At 40.7% G+C, this 25,527-nt stretch overlaps 1 protein-coding gene and 1 pseudogene across 2 annotated transcripts in view; both read right to left on the bottom strand.

Annotated features, from left to right (window-relative positions):
- Nucleotides 1-1,505: 1,505 nt before the first annotated feature.
- The window catches only part of LOC138009959 (uncharacterized), a 63,597-nt gene continuing 39,575 nt past the window's right edge, over nt 1,506-25,527 (bottom strand). For both annotated transcript variants that reach the window (XM_068856960.1, XM_068857003.1), the window contains 12 exons: nt 18,495-18,567; nt 17,467-17,509; nt 17,079-17,153; nt 16,598-16,677; nt 14,223-14,276; nt 12,129-12,204; nt 10,143-10,262; nt 8,472-8,625; nt 5,932-6,074; nt 4,894-4,972; nt 3,788-3,851; nt 1,506-2,220 (listed from right to left, as the gene is read on the bottom strand). In XM_068856960.1, coding sequence (XP_068713061.1) covers nt 2,199-2,220; nt 3,788-3,851; nt 4,894-4,972; nt 5,932-6,074; nt 8,472-8,625; nt 10,143-10,262; nt 12,129-12,204; nt 14,223-14,276; nt 16,598-16,677; nt 17,079-17,153; nt 17,467-17,509; nt 18,495-18,567 — 983 coding nt within the window. In that variant the 3' untranslated portion in view covers nt 1,506-2,198. The remainder of the gene's footprint in view (nt 2,221-3,787; nt 3,852-4,893; nt 4,973-5,931; nt 6,075-8,471; nt 8,626-10,142; nt 10,263-12,128; nt 12,205-14,222; nt 14,277-16,597; nt 16,678-17,078; nt 17,154-17,466; nt 17,510-18,494; nt 18,568-25,527) is intronic.
- On the bottom strand, nt 23,876-25,108 carry LOC138010269 (adenosine receptor A2b-like; annotated as a pseudogene).

The raw sequence follows: 25,527 nt of genomic DNA, 5'->3' as shown, positions 1-25,527 counted from the left end.
ACAATTATGAAAGTATCAGTTCACACGAGGGGACATGTCGCTGCAACATATCCCTGAAACATCTACCCGCAACACTTTCATGTGTGTGCACATGTTGGGATTTTGTTCCCATGATACATGTCTACGCTACACGTACTTGCTACATGTCGCCTCAGTGTGCTCAACATAAGTTTTTTGTCGCTGCAACATGACCTCTCGTGTCTGCCCAGCTTAATGACTGGATGGGCGACCATCTTAGAATACCCGTGCTGTACGCTTTGGAAAATCAACTGCGCCTCCCACTTCTGTGATCGTTTTTGGGCTGAATTTCAGTCGATGTCCACCGGATTAAAAAGGCTTTTCTCTGGGTACTCCGGTTTTCCTCCCTCGTCAAAATCGACCTTCACGGTGCATTGTAATGCGCTTAGGCGGTAGTTGGAGCTTCGTTCCATTGTGTTATCCCTCGCCGCGTCAGTTCTCATCACAACAGAAGGAAATTAATAATTAAATTACATTTAATAATAATTTATAGCTTCTATAGCGCTTCTATAGCTCTCACGTGCTTTACAAATCTAACATGTCTAGTTTACAATAAATGTGATATAAATAAAGTATGAATAGACCCTATGCAAAAATGGCTGCCTTTAAATTATTCTTTTGTTCATATTCAAAATATCCCAACTGACCTCGTTCGGGATAACAAATTCTTTAGAATTTTTGTCTCAAAAACGCGGTTAGTTGGGCTATTTTGAATATGAGCAGAGGAATAATTTAACGGCAGCCATTTTTGCATAGGGTCTATAAAGTAACAATTATAGCAATAAAATCATATGCCTTTTGGAACACGTAATTTATTCCATAACGCTGGCGCAACCGCGGTAAAACTACGATCACCAAGTTTGTGTAGAGTTTTTGTTTCGGGTGGTTGCAATAAAAGTTCACTAGCCGATATTAGATTATATCTAGATACAGTCTTGTGGGTAATAAGTACGCTGAGATACGCTGGTGCAAGCCCCTGGATAACTTTGTAGGTACATGTAATAAGTAGGATCAATGCGGTATTTGATAGGAAGCTAGTGGAGTCTTAAAAGTTGGTGAACGAAACACTGCTTCTTTTTCATAAAACCTTGATTATCCCTCTTACTTAGCTTACTTCTCTCTTTTCTTTTCTTTTCAGTGTTATCTAGAGAGAGAGAGGTGGCTATAAACCGCTGTAAGACGGTTTCACTAAATGATGGAAAACGGCAAGTTTCGGGACGTTTGACCTTTTCCGCGAAGCTTCATCTTTATCATTCATTATATACATACACAGCGCAAAATTACTAAATGCTGATTGGCTGAGACGGAGGGCATTTTTTCTTAATCACGACTGAGGGCACTTTGGGTAATCAAGAGGGCATGATTACTTGATCTTGGTTGGCTAAGAGTTGCTCGTCCAGAGCAAGCGAGGTTACAAGCAGAATATTTCTTCCAGACTCTGATTAAACTGCTTTTTGTCCACACATACAAAATACACTTGAGCGCTCTTTCTGTTGAAAGCAACAATTTATTGAATTTCCTGTAATTTTAAGATTAAAGTGCTCATTGAACCCATGATTTGTCATTTGTCGGGCCTTGAACGGGATTCCCTCAATAATTTTGCCCTTTATGTGATATTAAAGCATGTCATCGCAATGTTCCCTTGTGCAATTAAGGATTACTTTCACTTGTATTTTCAAAGTTTTCCAAACTGCCCTCGTCGCTTTGCGACTGACTCGGCCAATTTTGTGAAAATTTTGAAAATACGCGTGAAATTAATTCTTGTTTGCCCTAGGGCCCACACAATTACATATACTTATCAGCGCGGCGCCGATCTACGGTCAGCCCTTTTCAAGGTAAATAAAGTAACCCAAAACCATTGGAGGGAGCAAATCAGTTTTGGCGTCATAAAAACACGCAACGAAGAAGTCAACTAACCAAAAAGGTGAGAACAACAAACACATTTTGAGGATAGTTATGGGTAACATCTTCGCACTTTTCGAACGAAGGTAAGTTGTCAAAACAGTTTTAATACAATATAATTTTCCTTCTTTCTTAGGATGGATGGAAAACGTGTTAAAATAAATGAAAAAACAACTGTTGGTTCGTAAATTGCTTCCACCAAAGGCGTCTCATTGAATTGGACTTTTCACCCACCAGCACGCGGACTTTCCAGTAAAATCAGGCGATAAATGAACTTGTCATCCCTGAAACTCCATAATTCTGTATTAAAAAGTCAAGAAAACAGAGATATAAATAAAATCACTCTGGCAAAAAAGTCGGGAGGATGAAAAGCTGATTCCGATAAATGAGAATAAGTAACAATGACGTTGTTTCAAATTACAATAACTGCGCCAAAAAGTTACCTGTAAAGAACTAAATCCCTTGCCCAGGATACTTGAAGCTTTTTTAAACGCTAAGTAGCGTTAAATATCGCGACAGCGTTGAGATTCTGATACTATTTAATGAATGGTAAAAGTTGATCATGCTTTGAGAAACTCGCCCTCCGTTGTCAGCCGAATTGTACTCTTTGTGTAGGAATGTCGTCGTCAGTTTGGGCCTGGGGGGGAGGGAGGGTGGTGTGGAAGGGGGAGAAGGAGTGTGATTCGATGTGTGCGTTGAGTAATTACGTGTAACAATGTCGTCATTTTCAGAGCCGTTTCTGCTTTAAAAGCAGTTCACTATTCCTCCAGACCAGTTTATTTTAAGCTAAAGGCCTGGTTTCCATATGATCTGCAACGGTCTGCGACCATCGGAAGCTGTCTGTGTCGGTCTTATCGCAGACGATCGTAAACACAGGAGGAAAATTTTGCCATTTAAATCTGAATTGATCGCAGACAAGCGTACCACTAATCCCCTGCGAAGCGAGGAGAAAAAGGCGCACACTTACTGCAAGTATGATTGGACATGTTTCAAGGCGCCGGCGAACAATAGTGTGTCGCCGATAGGACACAGATCATCTCAGACACATGTTCCCATTAAAAATTATCTTAGTCGGAAGCGTCGTATTGGTCGGGAAAGTAGAACTAGATTCAACTTTCCTGATCATCCAGACCGTGTACCGCAGATCGCCGCAGACGCCGGGAACAGATGTTTCGACATGTCTGCGACATGGCGCAGACCTATCGCCGATCGTGTCGCAGACCTATTGTAGACCGTTGCAGATCATATGGAAACCAGGCTATACTCTCCACACTAAAAAGAACACAACTTCAACTAAGACTTTTTTTTTCTAACCACTTTCAGCACTACAAACGCTTCACAGTCTGGAAAAAAATATGACTAGACCGTAACAAGTCGATTGGAATCGAAAGATTTACACTCAGCCTTCATCGGTCTGTTTGAATGAGAGTGGTTACACAGGACCAAACTCGGTAACCAATCGTTCAGAGCACCTATTTGATGTCTGCAGAACGTAGAATGAGGGTTTTTGCTTCCAGTTAACAGTCGTTCAAACGAATCGCCCTAAAGTATCCACTTAACACTTTGGAGTGTTTGTTTTCGTGGTGGACGTTTCGGAACTAATTATTCGTCTAATGTCTCCAACTTGACATGAGGTTTCAGAGTAATAATCTTCAAAGACCTTTAAAGTGATGCTTCAGTGAAATGTATCCTCAACGTACAAACAATAACTAGAAAAACTGATTTACTATTTAACTCATGAAAAACTTAATGGAAGAACAGGAGAAGCGTTTTATAAATAAATGGCACCGCTGTGTTCATGATCGAAATTTGTCTTGACGTCTTGTTTTTTTTCCTTGTTCAAATTTTCAGTTTTCTTCAAACTTACTTGTTTACGGCCTTCTGTTCAGTTTCTTCACACTTACTAAGTTCATCTCGAAACACAGAGTGTCCTAAAGAGAATACAAATGTATACTAACTCTGTTTCCACACCTAAGGCCAACGGAATTGTGCAGATGAGTATGTGTTGAGGTTCAAATATTTATCTGGTTCAAGACTTTTTAAACCAGTTTAATTTTGATTTTCCTTTGTTTCAGACTATGACAAGGAACATTAAACAAAGAAAAATAAAAACGGAACCGGTTTGAAAAATATTAAACCAAGAAAAAAAACATTAACCACAACATATTGAATAGAAATGAACAGGAGCTCCACCCTTTCGCTTAACATGAAGCCGTAGAGCAAGAGACAAGTTAGCAACCTTCACAATCCAGCCATCGAGTAAGATTGGTTGCTCCTGTCGACTCCTATCTCTCGCCTGGCCCAGACTTGCCACGGACAACAGCAATTTCCCACACCATATTATTGTTTATTATATAAGCAAACTGGTCCGAGCTGAAAAGGACAATTCTGATTGGTTAATACGGACCGCTAAGATGGACCAGTCACGAAGCAGCGCTTATTGGTTGCCAAACTGTTCCCATTTTCTGTTTCCATTATCTCGGACATAAAAGCAAAAAAAATAAAAATAAAAATGCGGGAAATGCTTTTTATTTAGTCATGTCGGAGTCCCAGTACGAATTTTACTTTCCAGAACCGTTAACAGAAGCAGTCGAAGAGGCAAGTACCGAAAAAGAATCGGAAACTGATAAAGAGAACGTTGACAAGGCCGAGTATCGCCAATATAATAAAAACCTTATTATTGGTCTCGTTCCTTTTTGGACCAAAGTTCATGGACCAAAAAAAGGAACTCGACCAATATTTTCCCAGTACCGACCGACCGAAAAAGCTAGTTCAATAACATCTATTTCATGAATGACAAAATCCAGGGAAGAATACTCACAAACAAACGCTGGTGCAAGTATTGTATGACTGACTGAAATCAAAATCAAAGTAGGAATTTCTCTCTCTAATTCATCGAAAAATGAATTGGAAGCAAAATGCCCTATGCCTGGTGTTTTTTAATCAGGAATTCGGTGGGACTATAGATCTAACCTTCGGGGTTTCTTGAATGGTAGACCTGACTGATTTGACGTAAAAACTCCGAAAACATCTCCATCAGAACTGTTTCATTCTATAAAAACAAAACGTGGACAACACGATTAGCTTGTTGTTTATGGAGCTGCAGAAGAAATGACGTTTTTCTGAATAAAAGAGCTCTCATGTTAGAGTTAGTATTATATACAATAAAATTAAAAATTAAAGATATAGCTCTTTGGCATTACAAAGCTTTTGCATTCATGTCCAAATTGAACACTCTACTAGGATGGGTCACTGCCGCTAGCAATTGCGCATGCTCACTAGCTCGCTAGTTTGAGCACTCTGGCATGGCTTAGATGTACCAAATGTGTGGGACATTTGGGGTGGGTTTATAAGCGTAACCTCCACCCTACACATCAACACTACACTGATGAGGCCCGGAAGGCCGAAACAGTACTGTTCGCAGTTATATATATATAATCAAGTGAAGCTATGATCTTCGCAGTTATGAACGCAATTTTTACAAATGGAAGTTTCAACGAAATTTCACTACAATGCGCAGCCTGTGTAGCTTTAAACTTAGTTCGATGATGCACATTGTATATATATGCAAGGAGGGGGAAGGTGCTTTTAGTAAATTTTAACGAGCAATTCATAATTGTGATGTTTGTTAAAAATAATATGAACTAAAAACCGTGACGAGCGAGGAACCACGATGTTGTCAATCTTGAAGGCTATTCATGCATTCACCCGGGTGAACTAGATGCTCCGTATGATGAACTACCATCGCTACAAATAGAATTGTTTTCCCGGTTGTTAGAGTACAACACCATCATAGGTGTCAAGCTTCTTTATTGCAAGTTCTGTATCTGAATGGAGCTGTCTAATCATTTGCATTGGTACAAGCATCGATCGGCTATATTCAACAGGTTTTAAATTCGACGGCGTCTCCTTCTTGATTAACACATTAATGTGTTGTTTTGGTTTTTTTTAGTCGTGTGTTATGTTTGTGGCATACCAACTGCTGTAACCGTTTCTCGTTTGCGACCTTACCTCGTTCTCGTCTTCCCAGCTGTCCCAGTCAGAAAACTCCTCTTTTTCGCCAATGGGCTCTGAACTTGGTAACCGCGTGGTGCCCAGGCTACTCTCATGAGACGTGTCTAAAGCTACGGATTCCTGCATTAAACGGCCGGCATCTAAAGGGACAATAAAAATTGATGACTATTGACTCGCTATTCCTCTGTGCCGTTTGAGCAGTTAAGCCAACCACAACACATGCGGTAAACAAACAAAAGAAATCATTAAGCCAAAGCCAAGATAAGAGCGGAAAAACTGGTGGCAGATTTCGATTTTTTTCCCCTCTTTTAACCAATGATATTCCTGTTTTGTGGCGTTGTCGTTGCCGTAGCCGTAATCATTTCTTAAACTCTCTAATAACGAAAGCGCATGATTCAGTTGTTTATTCCTTCGATGACTTTCCTCAATCCTACTCTTTGAAGTGAAGATTTCGGTTCTTTGTTCAACCAATCAGTTAGAGCATTTATGTCATCAAAACTACCTAAGGGCCGATTTACACGGTACGACTTTGTCGCATGCGACAACGGCTTACGACAGGCCCACGACATGTTTTACGATTGTTGTGTACGTCAGAAAAAATGTCGTAGCATTTTAAAACATGTTTTAAAACGCTGCGACAATCGTAAGTCATGTCGTACGCCTTTCGTGAGCTAGTCGCATGCGACAAAATCGTATCGTGTAAATCGGCCCTAAGGCCTTACGCAACAAACCCGGCTGCCATCGGGTGGAGCAGATCAAAAATGTATTTATACTTTGACTTCTTTCAAATCACTTTACTGGCGCAAAATGGCCAAAAAATATTCCTGGGATTGCTTATTCTTCTGGTAACTCCTTAAAAGCGCCTCAGTTCACGGAGCAGGAGAGGACTCACTGACCCACCCGTTAACGCGATTGTCAGCAGTGAAAATCAGAGTTTACAAGTCATACGAATATTTGTAATGATAATGAATCAGAAGTATTCGGTCTTGGCCCATCAGTCTACTGTTTTTACCACAAATGCTTGTAATCTCGCAATCTAATTGGCTAATTTGCCGTCGTCGATAAGAGTCTTGACAACGCTGCTCGCGTCATTTTGGGAATGAACCAATCTTTTTTTTGTTGTTATCAGTGCGTGAGGGGGCGGATTTCAACAAACCCTGCAATCTGATTGGTTCCGGGAGCGGGAGGAATTTTTTCATCCGGCCTGCTCACGGCGGGCGGAATCCTAGCCGTGGTTGCGCGAGCTTGTGTGATGACCTTACATTTCCTTCTTTTCTTTTGACACCGAATCCATTGACACAGAGAAGTTACATTTCTCTTTGAAACGTCCAGTTTGTAAGTCGCTTTAATACTGCATTCGCTATCAAGCGCGGTGCGAGTCAACAATTAAAAAGAAGGGGAGAGAGAGAGAGGAAAAAAATAAGTTATTTACCTCGGTCTTGAAAAAGCTGCCCTCGGCCTGCGGCCTCGGGCAGCATTTTCAAGACCACGGTCACAGTTTTTCGCTATACGGACCTCCCAGCCGGCAAATAACATATCTAGATTGCGAGAAAGTCATAGACAACGCTTGCTCTTTCTTTGTGTCACGATCTTGGTCACGCTCTGCAAGAAACATTTTCTTTTACGTTGGATACTGTGGCAAAAACCAAATCGACTGTGGTTCAGCTTTGTCTGTATTCTTATCGACAACGATATTCAGATGTTTCAATCTCGTGCTGCTGAAGTCCTTACTAGTGCCAGTTATGATATTCGTTCTGCCGACTTGATTGAGGCCCTATCCTACGCTGGACAAGACACGGCTCCGTGCTAAATCAATTTTTATGTACAAAATATTTAATCATGACCCCGCACCCAACCTAAGGAACTCCTTTTGTCAGAAGGAATACTAGTCAGACGAATTACCACCTACGAAATAGTGGAGAGGGAGTTTCTAAAAAGAAGCTTTAAATACAGTGGTGCTATGACTTGGAACCAACTTCCAAATGAAGCTTAATTGTCGAATTCAATAAAATTCATTTAAAAACAACCTCAAAACGTGTTACTCTTGCTTGTAAATAAAATTAGTATTGTTAGTCTTAGCTTCTTAAGCAGATTCAAGTAGTTTTAACGATGTCTGTTATCTTGTAGTCGCTTTTTAATATACACATATTTACATGTATATATACTTACATTTTTATATAATATATTTTTAAAGACATGCCCTTCATGGAAACAAGCTTAATGTTGTTGGGGCTAGCGTGTCTTTTGGACTTAAAGTAAACCATACCATACCAATACCATTCGTCATCACAGTGGTCAAAATTTGTTGTGAATTCACTCAGCTGCGCCTTTTGGGTCCACAACATTTTGACTACTGTGATGACGAATATCGTTGTCGATAAGAGTACAGACAACGCTGAACCACACTCGATTTGTTAAATTTAGAATACGTGTCCCGTCAAATTATGGCCATTTAGATTGGACCTGATGCCCACATGTTGCATTCCATCGCAGATCGAGACTTCTGCGCTATGGACCTCTGTAAAGAAAATACTGACCAGGGTCCTCTTCTTCTTCTTCTTCTCCCGCAATCACAAACTCTTCAGTGGGGCTGGTGGGGATGTCGTTGGACAGAATCAGCAAATCAGGTGTTTCAGTCAATCTGGTGCTACTACCCTCTTCATCACTCATCAGTCGAATTAAATCAGGCTCCTGCCAAAATAAAAGGAAAGGACGTCAACTAGTAAAAAGTAGCGGCTACTGCTAAGCGAGAATGTCAACACAGCAAGTAAGTCGTATTTCGACAAACAATGAAGGAAAGATAAATGCAAATAAAGTCATTGAAATTTGCAAAACCTCTTCTGCTTTTTCTAAAGAAACTTTGTGCAATTTAGTGGGCAAATCCAAAGGCTACGTCTTTACCAAGAGAATATGAGGTAAGTGAGCGAACCCTTTGCCCCATGATAATTACTTAAAATCTATTTTTAGATCGCACCATTGCAGTCACGGTTATTTTTATCTGTTGTTTCCATGACCGCGCGGTCCATTTTCACACCAACTGACCAATAAGGTGTCGTCTGTGAAATAACTACGCAGTATGACACGGAACTAATAACAGATTTCAAATAATTTTCATTGGAATAGGGTCAATTATGGGAATTCGCTCTGTTACCTTCTACTCTCTTGTCCTCATTTATTGGATATAATAATCCTAATTGACGGTTTTCGCAGTGACGTCATCAAATTCTAAAATCAAAATCGCAAGGTGCTTTGAACTTTTATCTATAGGAGGTTGAAGATGACCTAGAAATAAGTTTCCAGTTCCATAACGTTTTTCGTTTCGAAAATACAGCATTTTGAATTTCCGAATTGTTACCTTGCGTGACACCATGATACAAAGTTATCTGGATGAAAAAAATGTCAATGCCTATGAATCTCAGCAGTCTGAGCGTTTTAAGTACATTAGGAGATGTGTTCATACACGTGCATTTTATCTCATCAGCGAAAAGTAAGCGTTTTCATCGCTAAGTGAATTCCAGTTTTTCGTGTTGATTTCTGGCCCCCATATTAGTGCACAACGGTGGTTCTATGCAAAACTCTATAAAGTTACGTGAAACGCTTCGACAAATAACTCAGAAACGATGTACCGCACAGACCTGAGAATTGGTGAGGTGATTTATGAATTTATCTCCTCCAGCATTCAAAGTTCTTGGCTTATTTCATTGAACGGTTTCGATTTTATTTTTTTGTTGCGTGACAGTGAAAACGATGTATACAAAATTGAAAAAAAGTTTATGCAAAACCACTGCATACTTTTAGTTAGATAAGGTCTGCGACGATAAATACACTGGCGGCAGGATGGTCTATCTGTAGCCGTACCCACCCAATATGGAAAAAACGTTTTTCCTCAGAGGGTGGGTACGGCCATTCGTAGGATAACGCGTGGAAAACTGAAGAAGTTCATTTGACTAATAGCCCCACTTTGGTGATGCCACCCTTCCCATTGATTGATTACGCGACATAACGTGGATCCTTATGTATGAATTTTACATACAACCGACTAACTTGACATGGAAACTACGAAAGATTTACAATCACTCCACACAACAAATTCTCATGGTTATCTTTGACTGGAACGAGCATGAAACTGAGGTCAATACAAAAGCCAACATTGCATGCTGATGCCAGAAAAATCGTGAGAAAACGCAAAAGGTCAATTTGCAACTTACATAATCAAGTCTGCTGCTGATGGCTTTGAACACAAAACTGAGGAAGGTGGGTCTCACAACAAAGACACACACTCGTATAAACATTTCCAGCAATTCTCGCACAATTTGTAACTCCAGCTCCTATAAACAATTTAAGGATCAGTAAATTAAGAGAGCCTTAAAAATCTGCACAACAACTACAACTCACCAACAACAATACGAAAGTATGAAAAAGAAAGCAACTTGAGAAGTTCAGTTGTATCGGAATTGTTTTGAATATACTCTTGTTATATACTCTTGTTAAAGAGCCATTAGCTTAATGGCAACAACTGCTTCCTTCTTTTTCTGATTGGTTCATTGGAATGCCTTAAGTGTCTGTTGTTGGTTAAAACGACTACTCTTTGGCTGGCTGGTAGGAAATGTTTTTAATTCAACTTTATTCATTCACTTCATTGAAAGGGAAGGATACCAGAGGCTGTCCCTATCGACGGAATCCGCCCGCAGCAGGATGTAAGTGACTAAAAGTTGATTTTGATGAGGGAGGAATACCGGAGTGCCCTGAGAAAAAACCCTCGGATTGAGATCAAGATCGACAAACTCGGCCCACACACGACCTCGGGGCGGAGGGTTGAACCCGGGTTGCAGAGGTGGAAGGCACGGTTGATAACTGCTTAGCCGTCCTGACTCCCCAGAGTTAATCTTGTAAATGGAAGTGAAAATGATCATCGCAGTTCATGAAGCAACTTGAGCAGCAAATGCGAAAGAAACTTGAAAAAATCCAGGCTTGAACGGGACTCGAACCCATGACCCTACGATTGCGCTGCACTTGCTCTGCCACCTCAGCTATCAAACCACCTGGGAGCTAGTCACTTGCAAGTTCGCAACATATCCCGTAATACACCTTATTCCAAAATGGCCGCCATTTAAATATTCTTTTGTTTTCACTCAAATAAGCCCGTGATGCCTCGTTCTTAAGCTTAAAATTCAAAAGAATATTTTATCTTGAATGAGACAACAAGGGCCAATGTGTACGCACATAAAGAGAGAACGTAAAATTTATATCTTCGAGCTAAGGTGTATTATATGGACAATAAATATATATGGTTAGGCTGGTAGAGCTTGAAAAGCAGGCTTTAATACAAATACTGAGTATTAATACAAGCAAAAATGGCGCGAATCGTGAAGTCGTTGTTCAATATAACCACTCGTGTTACAAACGAAAAATACTCCACTCGGTACCTGGATGTAGTGGTCGTATTGATGCTACGAGTGCCTTAGTTCCCGATAAAACACTCCCGTCCATATAATAAGCATAGGAAATCGTATGAACACGAGTGCATTTCGTGGTTTATGGGCACGAGTGATGTTTTGAAAGTTCTCAAAATTGCACGAGCCGTAGGCGAGTGCAATTTGAGAACTTTCAAAACATCACGAGCGACTATAAATCACGAAATGCACGAGCAGGTTCATACGGTTTTTTATTTATTATATTCTCAACAAAATTACTCAAACGCGCTACTTTGTTCGTGCTCGTATTCTTCCAGTTTTGGGTTTAGTTTTCTTTCAATCGCCCATGTTTGGCAGACATTCAACCAGGTCTGTGTAGCTTTCAACGTGTTTTTGTTTTTCGCATTTTCTTTAAGTTGCTCAACGATGTCTTGGTTTGACAAAGCAAACCGACTGTCAGCCATTTTTTTTTCACTTTGGTGTTCAAATTTGGTGCTTCCCCGATGTTTCCATAGCAATTTCCGTATTGCACTCTATAACCTGGATTGCACTCTATAACCTATTTATGCATTCGCCATTGGCCAATCAGAAACAAGACATTTTGTTGAGTATATAATAAATGAAATATATGACATTCAAATACAGTTTCATATATTCTCTAACACAATCTTGGAAATGAAGATAATTTATCTAACAAAATTTCAAGGCGAAACGTCTGTCGTCGACCGTTCCGCTGTTAAAGAACCGAGCAGCTCCGAGATTCATGGCACACAAAATTACCTTGGTCTTAATCACTTCAGAAAGACCCAGAAAAGAAAAATCCAAAGATGATTGTATAAGTGAATGCAAATCCTCTCTGTGAATCAAACAAAATCAGGATTACAAACCATACAAAAAGTGTAAGGGCAAAAAAACTCATCGATTAAAAAATGTTTCTAACTTTAAGGAAGGATTGCGTGTTTAAATCCATTCAAAAACACTTGGATCTGTGACTGGTAAACATACTATCTGGTGTGATTCAAGTAAATTCACATATTACTGCAACAGCTTCTTCAGTGTTGTTTACTTTGAAGTCACCCTATAGGTCATAGCGACCTCTCATTATTGGAGTTCGCCCACGACTACCGGTACAAGTTTTCAGATCTGAGTATGCGCGGACTCTAAGCATGCCCGGACTCTTACTGCCGCTGCAATCTAAAGCTCGATAGCAAGAGAGGTATTAGACCTAAGAGGAGCAGGGAAAATCCGGGAAGGGGGTTGGTCGTCCCAGGTTGCCTTTGTTGGTTCTTTGCTATCCTTCCAAAGGGTACTGATCTGCTTAACAGTCTCGCCAATTAGTGCGGCACATTTGCTCTGTTTCACAACCTTGAGAATTGAATTAAGTGAATACACAGTCTCCACCATATTTTGAGATGACGTTCTCGTTGCCGTCGCCGTCGTCGTTGCTTAAGCTGCCTATTGAGGGCACGGTGCCAAAGACCCTAAACTGTCCCTTGAAAAGGAAAGGAACTTTATTCAAATGTCTAGTCGTTCTAGCGCTGGAGCACTAGTTGGGGACACTGTAAAATAAAATTAACAACTAACGCAAATCAGGTCAAATGTTGGTTTTTAAGAAGAGGGGAAACCGGGGTACCCGGAGAAAACCTCTCTGTGCAGAGTAGAGAACCAACAAACACAACCCACATATGACGCCGAGTCTAAGAATCGAACCCGGGCCACATTGGTGGGAGGCGAGTGCTCTCACCACTGCGCCATCCCTGCACCCCAAAATTGTACCTAACACTTTTTACCCAACAAAAGCAAATTGTACATGAAAGATATTTTGCATCAAATGGAAACTCGGAAAAATCCGACACCCAGATGAGATTTGAACCCACGACCCTCGGTGATCTAGTATGGACGCTCTAACCATTGAGCTACTGCAGACTCTGTGGTGTGAGCAAGGGTGAAATGTGGGTATATATAGACCAGAAATGCATCCCGCAGTCACATTATCAAATTTCAGATAACCACATACGACTCGTATCTTTCATGTACTTTAGTATTCCTCACATTACCAGCTTGGGTGGTTGGTTGGCTGCATCTTTGATATGCTTTAGTGTGACTGCGTGATGCAGTTATGGGTCATTTGTGGTTATTTGAAATTTTACTATTCACTATTTTCTCAAATCCAATAATACATGTTGTTTACCCCTCAAATGACGATGTCCCAAGAATGCAAAATTTTGCGGGCTAAACAAGGTGTATTGTGGGATTTGATAAAGTTGCGAATTGGATTGCGTGATGCAGTTCTAACCAATACCCACATTTCACCCTTGCTCACCATAGAGCATCCGACTGGATTACGGAAGGTCGTGGGTTCTAATCCCACTCAGGGGCCGGATCTTTCCGAGTTTCTATTTGATGCATAATATCTTTCATGTACTATTTCTCACAATAAAAGCAAATTGATTTGTACAAAACATTGTCTTCAACTTGAATCAGTAACACACTTTGATTGCGGAATAGGATGGAAAAAACTATAGGCTGCATACGAGCCAGAAGGCCCATCAGGCCGGGGCTTCTCCCGGTTTCCATGGACTAGGAGTATTTCTAATTCCCCCCAGGATGGGATGCCAGTCCATCACAGGGTTACCCACCAGCATTAAATTCGCCGGTGTTCATTTATACACCTGGGTGGAGAGAGGCACCGTGAGAGTAAAATGTCTTGCCCAAGAACACAACACAATATCCCCAGCCAGGACTCGAACCCGGACTACTCGATCCGGAGTCGAGCGCACTAACCATGCGGCCACCGCCTCCCACAAGCGTCACATCTATTTGTCTTGTTACAAAATAACTTACTCAAAAAGAGACAGCATGACAGAATCTTACCGTTCAACGCCTTGCATATGCATTTCCTCCACTCGGCATAATATAATGTACAAACTGAGAAAGAACACACAATATGGATGGTTACAATCTGACTTCGTATTGTGGATGCAGCAAAAGAGCTTAAAAGAAAGCGTAGCTAGACAGGTTGGGTTTAAAAATATTCGGTGTGTAGCCAGGCATGTTAAAAATTTTCGTAAAAAGGAATTAATAGTTAACACTCGCTAAAAATATATTGTTCCGAACGTTTCGGCTACTACTGTTGCCTTCTTCAGCAAAGAAAAAAATGCAAATGTCTATCGGCGTCCTACTTGATAAATGTACACGATGTGTGATACAACTAAATCATTGGCTCGAAGGAATTTTTTTACAAGCGTAACAAAAGTCTGTAGAGTATACATAATAACTCTAATTCTTTATGTTATTGTATATGTTTGGTAGCGCTACGTGTTCGTTTATAGCGTTTCCATCTCGCTCGAAATACCAAGCTTCAAGAATTCGTCTTTGTCGCCACGCCGATGATCTGTCAACAATTTCGACACTCCAAATCTATTTGGTGACTGTAAAATCATATGGTGTTTGGCCACTAGAGAGTTTTTATCCAATGTTGCTATGACCTTTGCGTGTTCTTTTATCTAATGTTGCTATGACCTTTGCGTGTTCTCTCACGCCTGTCCTTAGCGCGCGTGATGTCTGACCAACGTAAACACAATCGCAGTCTTTACATTTGATCTTGTACACGGTTTCTCTGGAATCCTCTTTCTCATGTTTGAGATGGTGCGAATAGGTTTATGGGCGAGCATGATGTCAAAACCTCGCAGAACTTTTGCGACTCTCTCGGAAAATCCTTTGGCGTAGGGCAGGGTAACTAAGTCACGCTGGTCGGTATTATTCTTTTCTTGTTGTCTATTCAGTTGGAGGCCGTTGTGAATGAAATTAGCAGGGTAGTTATTAGCGGCAAGGGCTTTCGCTACTCGCTCAGTTTCCCGTGATACTTCCTCCTCGGTGGAAGGAATGTTCTTTGCGCGGCCCAAGAAAGTGCGTACGACCGATTGTTTATGCTGAGGATGGTGGTGTGATATAAAATCAAAGTAACGATCAGTGTTAATAGCTTTCCTTTAGACAGCCACGGTGATCGAGCCATCTTCTTGTCTGGTTGTTTCGGTGTCAAGAAAGGCGATGGAACCTTCTGATTCTGTCTCGATTTCTAATTCTTGAAGCTAGGCATTCTGTGCGAGATGGAAACGCTATAAAGGAACACGTAGCGCTACCAAACATATACAATATAACATCAAGAACTTTTAGAGTTATTATGTACACTCTAATTGGAAAAAATTCCTTCCTTGTCCATTTATCAAGTAGGACGCCGTTATACATTTGCATTTTTATTTTTGCTGAAGAAGGCAACAGTAGTAGCCGAAACGTCCGGAAGAATATACTTTTAGCCAGTTTTGGGTTTGTTGGAGAGAGACAGATGTTGTGGTTCAAATCTTCCTTGGATTAAAAAATTTCAAACCCCTTCGATTTTGATTCTTCCCTTGTTTCAAGCGAAGTGGAGGTGGCTAGTTAACAACTATTCATCGAAGTGGAGGTGGCTAGCGGCGGATAATTACCGAGCCGCGAAGCGGCGAGGTAAATATCCAACGCTAGCCACCGACACTGAGGATATTCAGGATATTCGGAGTTTGACGAGCCAATCAGCGCCCGCCTTCAACGCTATTCACTGTTTTAGTATATACTAATGGTGGATAGTTACCGAGCCGCGAAACGGCGAGGTAACTAGCCACCACTCGCCACCGACACTAAGGTGAATAGTTGTTTTAGTATATATACTAAAACAGTGAGATAATATAGCAGAAAAAGATGCTTTAAGTCATTTGTTCCTGAAACGTTCGAAGCACAGCCTGTACACTAATCAAGTCATGAAAAATGAGGGTATCTTAAATACAATACTCCGCTAAATAATGGAATTTCGGGCTCAATCTCCTGCGCCAAACGCAAAGCAAAACGCTGTCCGCCGGCGGGGAAATGATCACAAGACAGAGAGGGAGGGATATGTTTCACTCCTCGTCACCAGAGTCCTCAAGGATAACGGAAGGCGGTGAATCAAGAAATAGAGAAAAAAAAGAAAGTCTGCGAGGGGCTGAAAAGAAACCGTTAAAGCAAAGAGTAACGGTAGGCTATTTTCCTGGACGGACCAACTGAGGATGATGTTATCATCAACAACTACCAACTTTTTTTAAACTATGTTTGCAAGTAACAGGTCTAAGGAACTGGTATTCAAAGCTTATAGGAGATCGGTGAAAGAAAAAAATCAAAGCAGAGCGGGGTTAACAGCCTCGGCTCACAAAAATCGTCAAGATTATATTACAACTTACCAGTCAAGTAAATCTCTACATGCATTGGAATCTTCAAAGAACTGTGCCGTGGAATGAACTAAAACAGGAAAAACCATAACCTGTGGAGAAGAGAGAACATTTTGGTACAATTATTATGCGTTGTATGAGCTCTCCAAAACCTGTTCAACTGCTGAACAATTGACCCTGCCGAAAGAGCGAGTTTCCATCGAGTGTCGTAAAACCAAAACCAAAATTATTACTTTGGCCAATCAAAACGGACGGAGACACTCTAGTAAACCAATCAAACCTCGACGTAATTGCATGTAGCCGACACAAAGCGCGGGAAAATGTGCACGCGCAAGCCACGATTGGTTGTGGTTTTACTTCTGATTGGTTGACAAAATGGCGCGAGAACTTTGAACCAATCAATGAGTGAAGTGATGCAAAACCAAAGCAATTCGCTGATTACTTTCGACACTCAATTGATAACCGCTCTAATTTCCTGTAATAAGGTAATTACCAGTTGATCAGCATCACACTCTTTCAAGAACCTTGCAAGAACGGAGTGAATCTCGGAGATAACAAACTTGCTGGCCTGCAGAGCAACAATTTAAAATTAAGATACTTGCACTTTTGACCCCCAAGAGGACTTGGACTCAATGTCATTTTCGCAGCGAAGACTACAAAATGCGACCACAAGGATGGTTGTCTCTACAAGAAGCAAACTGCAGTCGGATAACGGTTTATAATGAAGTTTGTTTCCTCTAATGCAGAATACAGATCGCCTTTGCCTTTACTTGGGGTTTCCAAGTATTGCCTCAGAAAACACAACAGAAATGAGGTTTCTAGAGGATACACTACCACGACAAAAGACGCGAACCTATCACAAGAAGCCCAGACTTACTGACCTGTTCTGCATGTTGCTGTGCAGTGGCTGCCCTTGCTGAAAAGCTGAAGAAACGACATGATTTTAGTAGTGTAATAGTTTAAGTAGTGTTTCCAAAACAATATTAAGTGTAACTCAAACTGATATCATTCAGAGAGGACATAGTGGGTATGCCTGAAGAAGGCACAAGTTTACCATTACAACTGAAATCAATAGCCTGTTTATTAACGAAGTTAATCCCTGTCGAATGGCGTTAGTTCCTTGGTGCGTGATCCCAAAGGATTACGTCGCACAAATGCCACATCGATTGGGAAAGTGGTCTTGTTTTCAATCCGAATACTCACATCTCACAAATCGTTACTTTGAGAGACATATATACTTCCAAAATAAGGAAGGCCTTGCGTGCGTGAAACAAAGGATTAAGTATACTTCTCTAACTGAAAGAACACACCAAACCCTTCTTTTTTCAAAGTTAAGGAAAGTCCGACCAGAAATATGCAAGTTCAAAGAAAAGGACGCAATTGTTCATGACCGGCATAAATTTTGCAAAGTCAAATTCTCACCTGTAGACAACTGTCTCGTCATCCGGGTTGAGCTTTTCATGCTGCTCGTATTTTCAATTTGTCTAGAGAAATAAATTCTCGCCTATTTCGAGGATCATTTTTGGATTCCAAGAACGTTAATCTTTATCTTAATACACTCACTGCGAACACTCGGTTGCTGGGGCCACATAAATCACTATCCATTGGATAGCGCAATTCGTTTCGCTATGACTTGTCCATTGGATAGTGATTTATACGTCGGAGAGCGCTATCCATCGTTTCAACAACTGAGGCCTGGTTACACGACAGAGCACAAAGTTATCTTCATTTGCAAAGGCAACTGGCAGTTCGAAAGAGAGCTATTTATTCAGAACTCAAAACACTCCCGGCATCTCTGTCCTCGGTAGCAGAGGTGACTGCAACAGACCGGGCTACCTGGATGCGATTCTCCACTCTTCAGTCAGACAGGAGAGAGAGACAGAGCTGTCTCTAAATTCAAAATAATTACCTCAAAAAACCTTCGGTAGGCGGAATAAACGGTGCATGGATGTCTAAATTTGAATTCTTCTGTAGGATAGCACCTATTAAAAGAGTAAAATGAATAAAATAAACTGACCGGTTTGAAATTTTCCGCTTTTAAGAGCATCCTTTGTAGGAGAAAGCATTTGCAGAAAGGAATACAAAAACCTTCCCTGGTCCCAGAGGTTTTCCTTTCATTCTTCTTCTTGGACGAAATTTAGCCGCGAAGCGGCGACAACGAATTAACGACGAAAAACTTCTGTTTTCGATCCCTACGAATCTCATTTCCACGCAGACGCCAACTATCAAACGCTGCCAATTTGTAATTGAATTAAACTCCCAATGACAATCACGCTATCCTCACGTTTCCCTCGGTTATTTCAATCATGCCAGCCAATCAAATTTTAAAAGGATTGGATGTTAAAATAGCTACCAATCAGAATCGAGAGTCATAAACTGGGCTGTAATCATTACATGGAAGTGAGATTCGAAGGGACCGAGACCAGGGGCGCTTTCCTTTTGTACGGAAAATACGATTGATCCGGTAATAAATCAAATGGAACAGACTTTTCCACTGAAAATTTTTCGGGAAAAAAGGTATACCCTCAGAGATATTCCTTTTTTCTCGGTTTTCCCGGAATGACCGTTCCATCCTGTTCCATTTGCTTTGTCCCACTGGTACCATGCTCCTTGAAAAAAGAAAAAAACATGGTTTACCCCATGGGCCTTGGTGTTTAGCTGCCCAAATGAATCATGCGGGTTTCAATCAAAACACGCGGATGCTTTTACAGCTCGTAGCTGCACAACTGCAGATGAGAATTACTACTCATGAAGTAATAATCAAAAATCCGGCAGCCATGTTTGTTATTCTAAACGATTAGTATCGAGTCTCTCGAGAAAATTAGAAAAGAAAGTCTCAAAAGGAACGGGCTCGTCCCGTTCCATATCTTGATTGAGGAAATTTGTTTTGTTCCTTTAAGCAGAAAATTCTCCAGGGTTTTTCCATACAAAAGGAAAGCGCATCACAGGTGTTTCTTCTCTCAATGATTCGCTGTTCATTGTCACCGCTTCGAGGCTAAATTTCAAACGAGAAAAAGAAGCACATGACCTCATGACGCCATTATCAAGGAGCTGGAAATGAATATGCGAGTTCATAACAGATATAAAATACTCCAAATTTGCATAAGTGAAGAAGTGGTCTTAATTGTTTGATGTACAGCATTACGTTAACGAGACAGTCCAATTTGGGTTTTCCGATTTAGCGGAAATTCTACGGAAGTGGAACTTGCCGATTTCAAGTTTACATCATTAAAGGAATATATATGAAATAACTAAATCAGTTGTTTAAATGAAGTCTTCTATCAATCAAAATTTCAAGTCACATAATCAGAAGCCGTGTACTCACCGGCCGTGACCTTTCTGGCTCACATTTTCCATAATATTTTTGCTAGTAACTAGATATTTGGGCAATAACAAAAGCAACAAAAAAAAAGACAGGATTCCTCCATTTTAACAAGTCAACAAAAGGGCAAGTATAATCACATAGCACATAACTGTGGGCACCTTCGAGAAACAAACTGTGCCAAGTGGTATAACATGGTCAAAGAAACTCTTTCACTCAAAACTAGGTTTACTCCATGTTCCTCTTCATCAATTCTTGACCTTTTCTTGACTGTTTCGGCAACGCCATTATACCTTTACAGGTTTCCAGGACACATGAATGACGCACAACGCTACCGCACTTTTCCTCAGATTGGACATGGCAGGACACGCAATTTGCCCCGTAAAGCGCCGTCTGCTGGCTGACGGACGCTACGCTTCGAGGGTGCTTCTTATAGCTCCCAGGCGGATTGCGCGAAATCGCAGACACAGGCACGCAAATTGGGCTTTACGCTCCATAAGAATGCACTGCAGATAGAACACTCGATCAGATTCCACAAAGTGTATGTATCTATCAATTCGGTATTTAAGCACAAGCGATACTTTTTGCCATTTGTCGTTTGTACACGTGGTTTTATATCAATCAGGAGAAAGTTGATCATTCGCAGGCTGAGACATTTGTAGCCCTAGGGAATTATGCGAATTTTGCGTTTGCGGTTCATATAAGTAAATTCTCACATCAGAATTCGAAGCACGATAAATATTTATTGCTGTTATGTTTCCTTTGGCTATTTCGAAGCCATTAAATCACCACATTATATATTACTTGACTGAAAAATAAACTCAATTACTAGCAACAAAATGTCCTTGATTCTCTGTGAATTAACAAACGAGTTGCTGATACTCTGCAAAACAAAACCAGGAATCTCTTTGCCTTGAGTTACAAATCTGTTCACAAAAATGAATCAATAGCCCTTATCGAAGGGATCAGCGGTTTTGCCACATAAACGAGGCTAAGGGGTCATCTACATACAAGCGAGGATGGCCACAAAAGTACGTCATCTTCTGTACGCAAGCATTATGATCAAGACCATGCAGGTGCTGTCCCTGAGGACCTTCTCAGCTGCGTTAGAGTGTTGAAGAAATGCATGAACAAACTGGCCTGTCTCGTTAACGAAATGCTGTACATCAAACAATTAAGATCACGACTGAACGTGCAAACAGATTCAATCTGTGTTTTAAGTCTTTTGTCTAGCTCTTCTTCATTTATGCAAATTCATTTCCAACTCCGTGAGAATGGCGTCATGAGGTCGCGGAAACGTCGGAAATTTAACATTATATCGCTACTTTTTACATGTCTATGTTTCTCAAAATCACTATTAAGGAGCAGGAGGAGTAGGAGGAGAAGAAGAAGGAGAACACGGAGGAGAAGGAGAAGGAGGACAAGGGAAAAGGAGACGGAGAAGGAGAAGGAGGAGAAGGAGAAGGAGGAGAAGGAGCAGGAGATGGAGATGGAGAAGGAGTAGGGGAAGGAGAAGGAGAAGGAGAAGGAGAAGGAGAAGGAGGAGAAGGAGAAGGAGATGGAGAAGAAGGAGGAGAAGGACATGGAGAAGGAGAAGGAGAGGGAAAAAGGGAGAGAGAAGGAGAAGGAGGAGGAGAAAGAGAAAGAGGAGGAGAAGGAGAAGGAGAAGGAGGAGAAGGAGAAAGAGGAGAAGGAGAAGGAGAAGGAAAAGAAGGAGAAGGAGAAGAAGAAGGAGAAGGAGAAGGGGAAGGAGAAGAAGGAGAAGGAAAAGAAGGAGAAGGAGAAGAAGAAGGAGAAGGAGAAGGGGAAGGAGGAGAAGGAGAAGGAGAAGAAGGAGAAGAAGGAGGAGAAGGAGAAGGAGAAGGAGAAGAAGAATTTCTTGGGTATGGGTTTTGGCTAGGCACGATTTCCAGCTGTTTGGGGAGTGCGTTTCACATCCTCCTCGGTCCGCGTAGTTTGTACGTGACATAGCACCCGTCGCAATCGTATTTTGTATTCAGCCAATTGTATTTTGTACTTGGCAGGTAGGCGACTTTCTGATTGGTGGAAAATACAATTAGCCGTACCAGATCAAGCCGTGGTGTGCGAGGAGAAACGCGGGCGCACAAAACGGCTGGTCAATCGAGCCAAGGGTTTGGCTTATGTTCCTCTTGCGCAACTTTGATATCGATTGGGAAAGAAAAAGCAAAGAATATTCCAAAAATTGTCTGCAAATGTGGAAAGTAATAGACAAGGAAACACATGATCGATTCGCAATGTATGTGTGTAAAAATATTACATCAACAATATGTGTAAATCTACATTCACATACGTTTACACCTTCCTAAACAAAACATTAAGAATGTTCATCATAACACTAAAAATATAAATATGACACGTTTTATTGAATGAAAAGCAAACCAAATATTTCCCGCTCGGAAGCTCGGAAGTGTCATCGACCGACCACTTCATACCAAACCCTCAAGAAATTTGCGGAAATTGGTGAAAACCGCAATCAAGTAATGTTTGAAAAATATAAACAAATTCACAGCGGTCGTCTGACAAAAAGGCAATAACGTATAAATAAAGAGAACGCGAGAACTTAAGTCAGACAGGTGCTGTTATTAAGTGTTATAGTTCCACATTTTAGCTGGACCTTTAGCCATGAGTACATTTCAAGTGCAATTCACGAAAAATGCGAAATTGTATTGAATCACCATCATAGTTTGGTCATTTAAATGTCAAAACCAGAAAGTTCATCGATGGATCTCTTTCTACATCAAAAATAATAACAACACAATGAACTCGTTCCACATGTTCATCTTAACACTAAAAATATAAATATGACACGTTTTATTGAACGAAAAGCAAACCAAATATTTCCCGCTCGGAAGTGTCATCGACCGACCACTTCAAACCAAACCCTCAAGAAATTTGCGGAAATTGGTGAAAACCGCAATCAAGTAATGTTTGAAAAATATAAACAAATTCACAGCGGCCGTCTGACAAAAAGGCAATAACGTATAAACAAAGAGAACGCGAAAACTTAAGTCAGACAGGTACTGTCATTAACTTCTTACTAACCGAGCGCGAGGGCCGTACTGGGGAATATTGGCCCGAGGTCGTGGCAGTACGGACCGAGCGCAGCAAGGTCCGTACAAAAACGACCGAGGGCCAATATTCCCCAGTACGGCTCGAGCTAGCTCGGTTAGTAAGTACTTTATTATATGGCTTTTTAATTACCTTTTGCTTTGTTTTTGCAAGCCCGTAATCGGCCCGTGGGCATTACGAGAGAATAATGCCCTACAATTCAGTCACAATTAGCCTATCAGAGCGCGCGTTATATCGGCTACAAACACAAGCCAAAAATAATAAATGTTATAGTTCCACATTTTAGCTGGACCTTTGGCCATTTCAAGTGCAATTCACGCAAAATGCGAAGTTGTATCGAATCATAGTTTGGTCATTTAAATGTCAAAACCAGAAAGTTCATCGATGGATCTCTTTCTACATCAAAAATAATAACAACACAATGAACTAGTTCCACAGTTTTTATTTAATTAAGCAACTGAAAAATGCACACAGTACTAACAACAATATAGTTTTCTTTCTTGTCATAAATGAAATTCAGCATTAACTGAATGTGTTTGACGAACGTTGAGTGAACCTTTAAAGAGGCTTTCATCAGCCTCAAGAGGTAAGCTGTGATCAGGTGTTCTTTTCTCTAGAGAGGCTCGCCCTCTCCAAAGAAAAGAACGCCTGATCGCAGGTTACTCAAGAGGAAGCTCCGAAATTAAATTGTGCGCGAACCAACTGTATTCAACTCCATCGAACTAAGGCTTGAACTTAAAAGTCACCCTTGCAGCTTTCTAGTTGGGTTTCTTTGTATAATATTTTCTTTGCTTGAATTGTTGATTAATTTCGCTTGTAAACATCGTTTCACAAACTTTAAGCGGCTTTAAACTTCAAGGGTTTTTTTTCAAACAGCCATTCATAAAGTCAAATTCCCTCTTTTTTTACAGGGGAGTATTCATCTCTGAAACCATAAAGGTGCATTTTTTGTTGTTTGAGAATTTTAAGCCAATTCCGCGGTGTGTCCGCTTTTTCAGGGACTAGTATTATATTCTGCCTGCATGACCAGAGATAGTCTGACAGTTTGGAGATGAATTTCGCCGGCGAAGTACGTTCCGTAGTATCTCCATAACAGCAAGACGGATGTGCTTCATCTTCAAACAGTAAATGACTGGGTTAATGGAAGAATTAAGCAGCATTACAGTCCAACCGAAGAGAGAAAACCCCTTTAATGGGGTGCTTTGCTTTGTAACCACGACAATGAACAAGTTACAGCCCCGAGGTAAATAGCAAGCCATAAAAACCAAGTAAACATAAAATACACCAACGGCAGATTTTCGTAGCTGTCCAAAATTTGCGAAGTCACTCCCGCTGGCAAGATCGGTTGGTTGCAATTGAAAGGTTTGTTGAATTTGGATTCTGTGGCGTCGAAAAACTAAATAAATCTTGACGTACATCAACGTTGTCATAAAAAGGCAAACACTTCCGATTACGGATATGATGTGTGAGCTTTCGTGTGGATACCAAAAGGTTAAAACTGCGACAAATCCACTCAAACTCCAGAGACTTATAATAGAAAACGCAACTCGTTTCTGAGTCACAATTTGTTTTTATCTAAGATGAAGATGAATGGCTAGGAATCTGTCGAAAGTAATGGCAAACACACCAAAGGAGGACGAAATCGCGAAAACACTCAAAAAAACGAAAAAAGTCCTGTAGCTAACACAACCAGGATTTTCACGTTGAATCCACAGCACGAGAAAGGTGGAGTAAAATGGTTGCACAATCAAACCAACGCCAAGATCAGAAAGAGCAAGACTCAAAAGTAACTTTTTGAGTTGTTTGGGAAAACCCAAAGCTTTGCTCAAGGCATAGATTGTGACAATATTCAAAACAACGGCGGTATACGAACTGAAAGTGTTGAGGAGTAAATTTACGATGTAAGTTGAGTTCAGTTCTCCACTTTCGGAAATGGTGGGTACATAGGAAAGGAAAACATCGCAAACCGACTTCTTCATCATAATCGTGTAAAGACGGGAACCAGAAAATCCAAACTGAATGTAGGAAACATCAATGCGGAACCTTAATTTAATTTCTGTATTTGTCAATTATAAAGACAAGATAAAAATCGCTTCATCAAATTGCGAAAAATGCCAATCGAAAAATAATAATAAAAACCAGCCACAAAAAGTTAACAGCTGAAAACGACACTGGGAAATTCTCGATGGCCTTGAAATTGAATTGCCGGACAAGCTTCATTTTTCATGCTCAACATTTCTAGTATGGAGCGCACAGCGCTCCACTCATCGTTAAGAATCAATGAATTATGCAATTGGGAATTTTAATCAAGTGACACTAAAACACCTGGGATTTCAGAAAGCAACTTCGTTTCCGTGCAATTACATTTATCAGTGATATTGGAAAGCAAGAAGACAAAATACAATATTGCGGATATCGTCCAAAAATCTTGGATAAGAAAACAGAGCTAAGGCTATGGAGTCCCTGCCGACACAGGATAGCTTCCATTTCGAACAATCACAGGCAAAGTGTGATTAAAGTTGCAAAAAAA

The sequence above is a fragment of the Montipora foliosa genome, chromosome 1 (assembly GCF_036669935.1).
Source record: "Montipora foliosa isolate CH-2021 chromosome 1, ASM3666993v2, whole genome shotgun sequence".
Classification (NCBI taxonomy): Eukaryota; Metazoa; Cnidaria; class Anthozoa; order Scleractinia; family Acroporidae; genus Montipora; species Montipora foliosa.
Note: the sequence above shows the minus strand (reverse complement) of the source record. Positions and strands in the feature narration are given on the sequence as shown.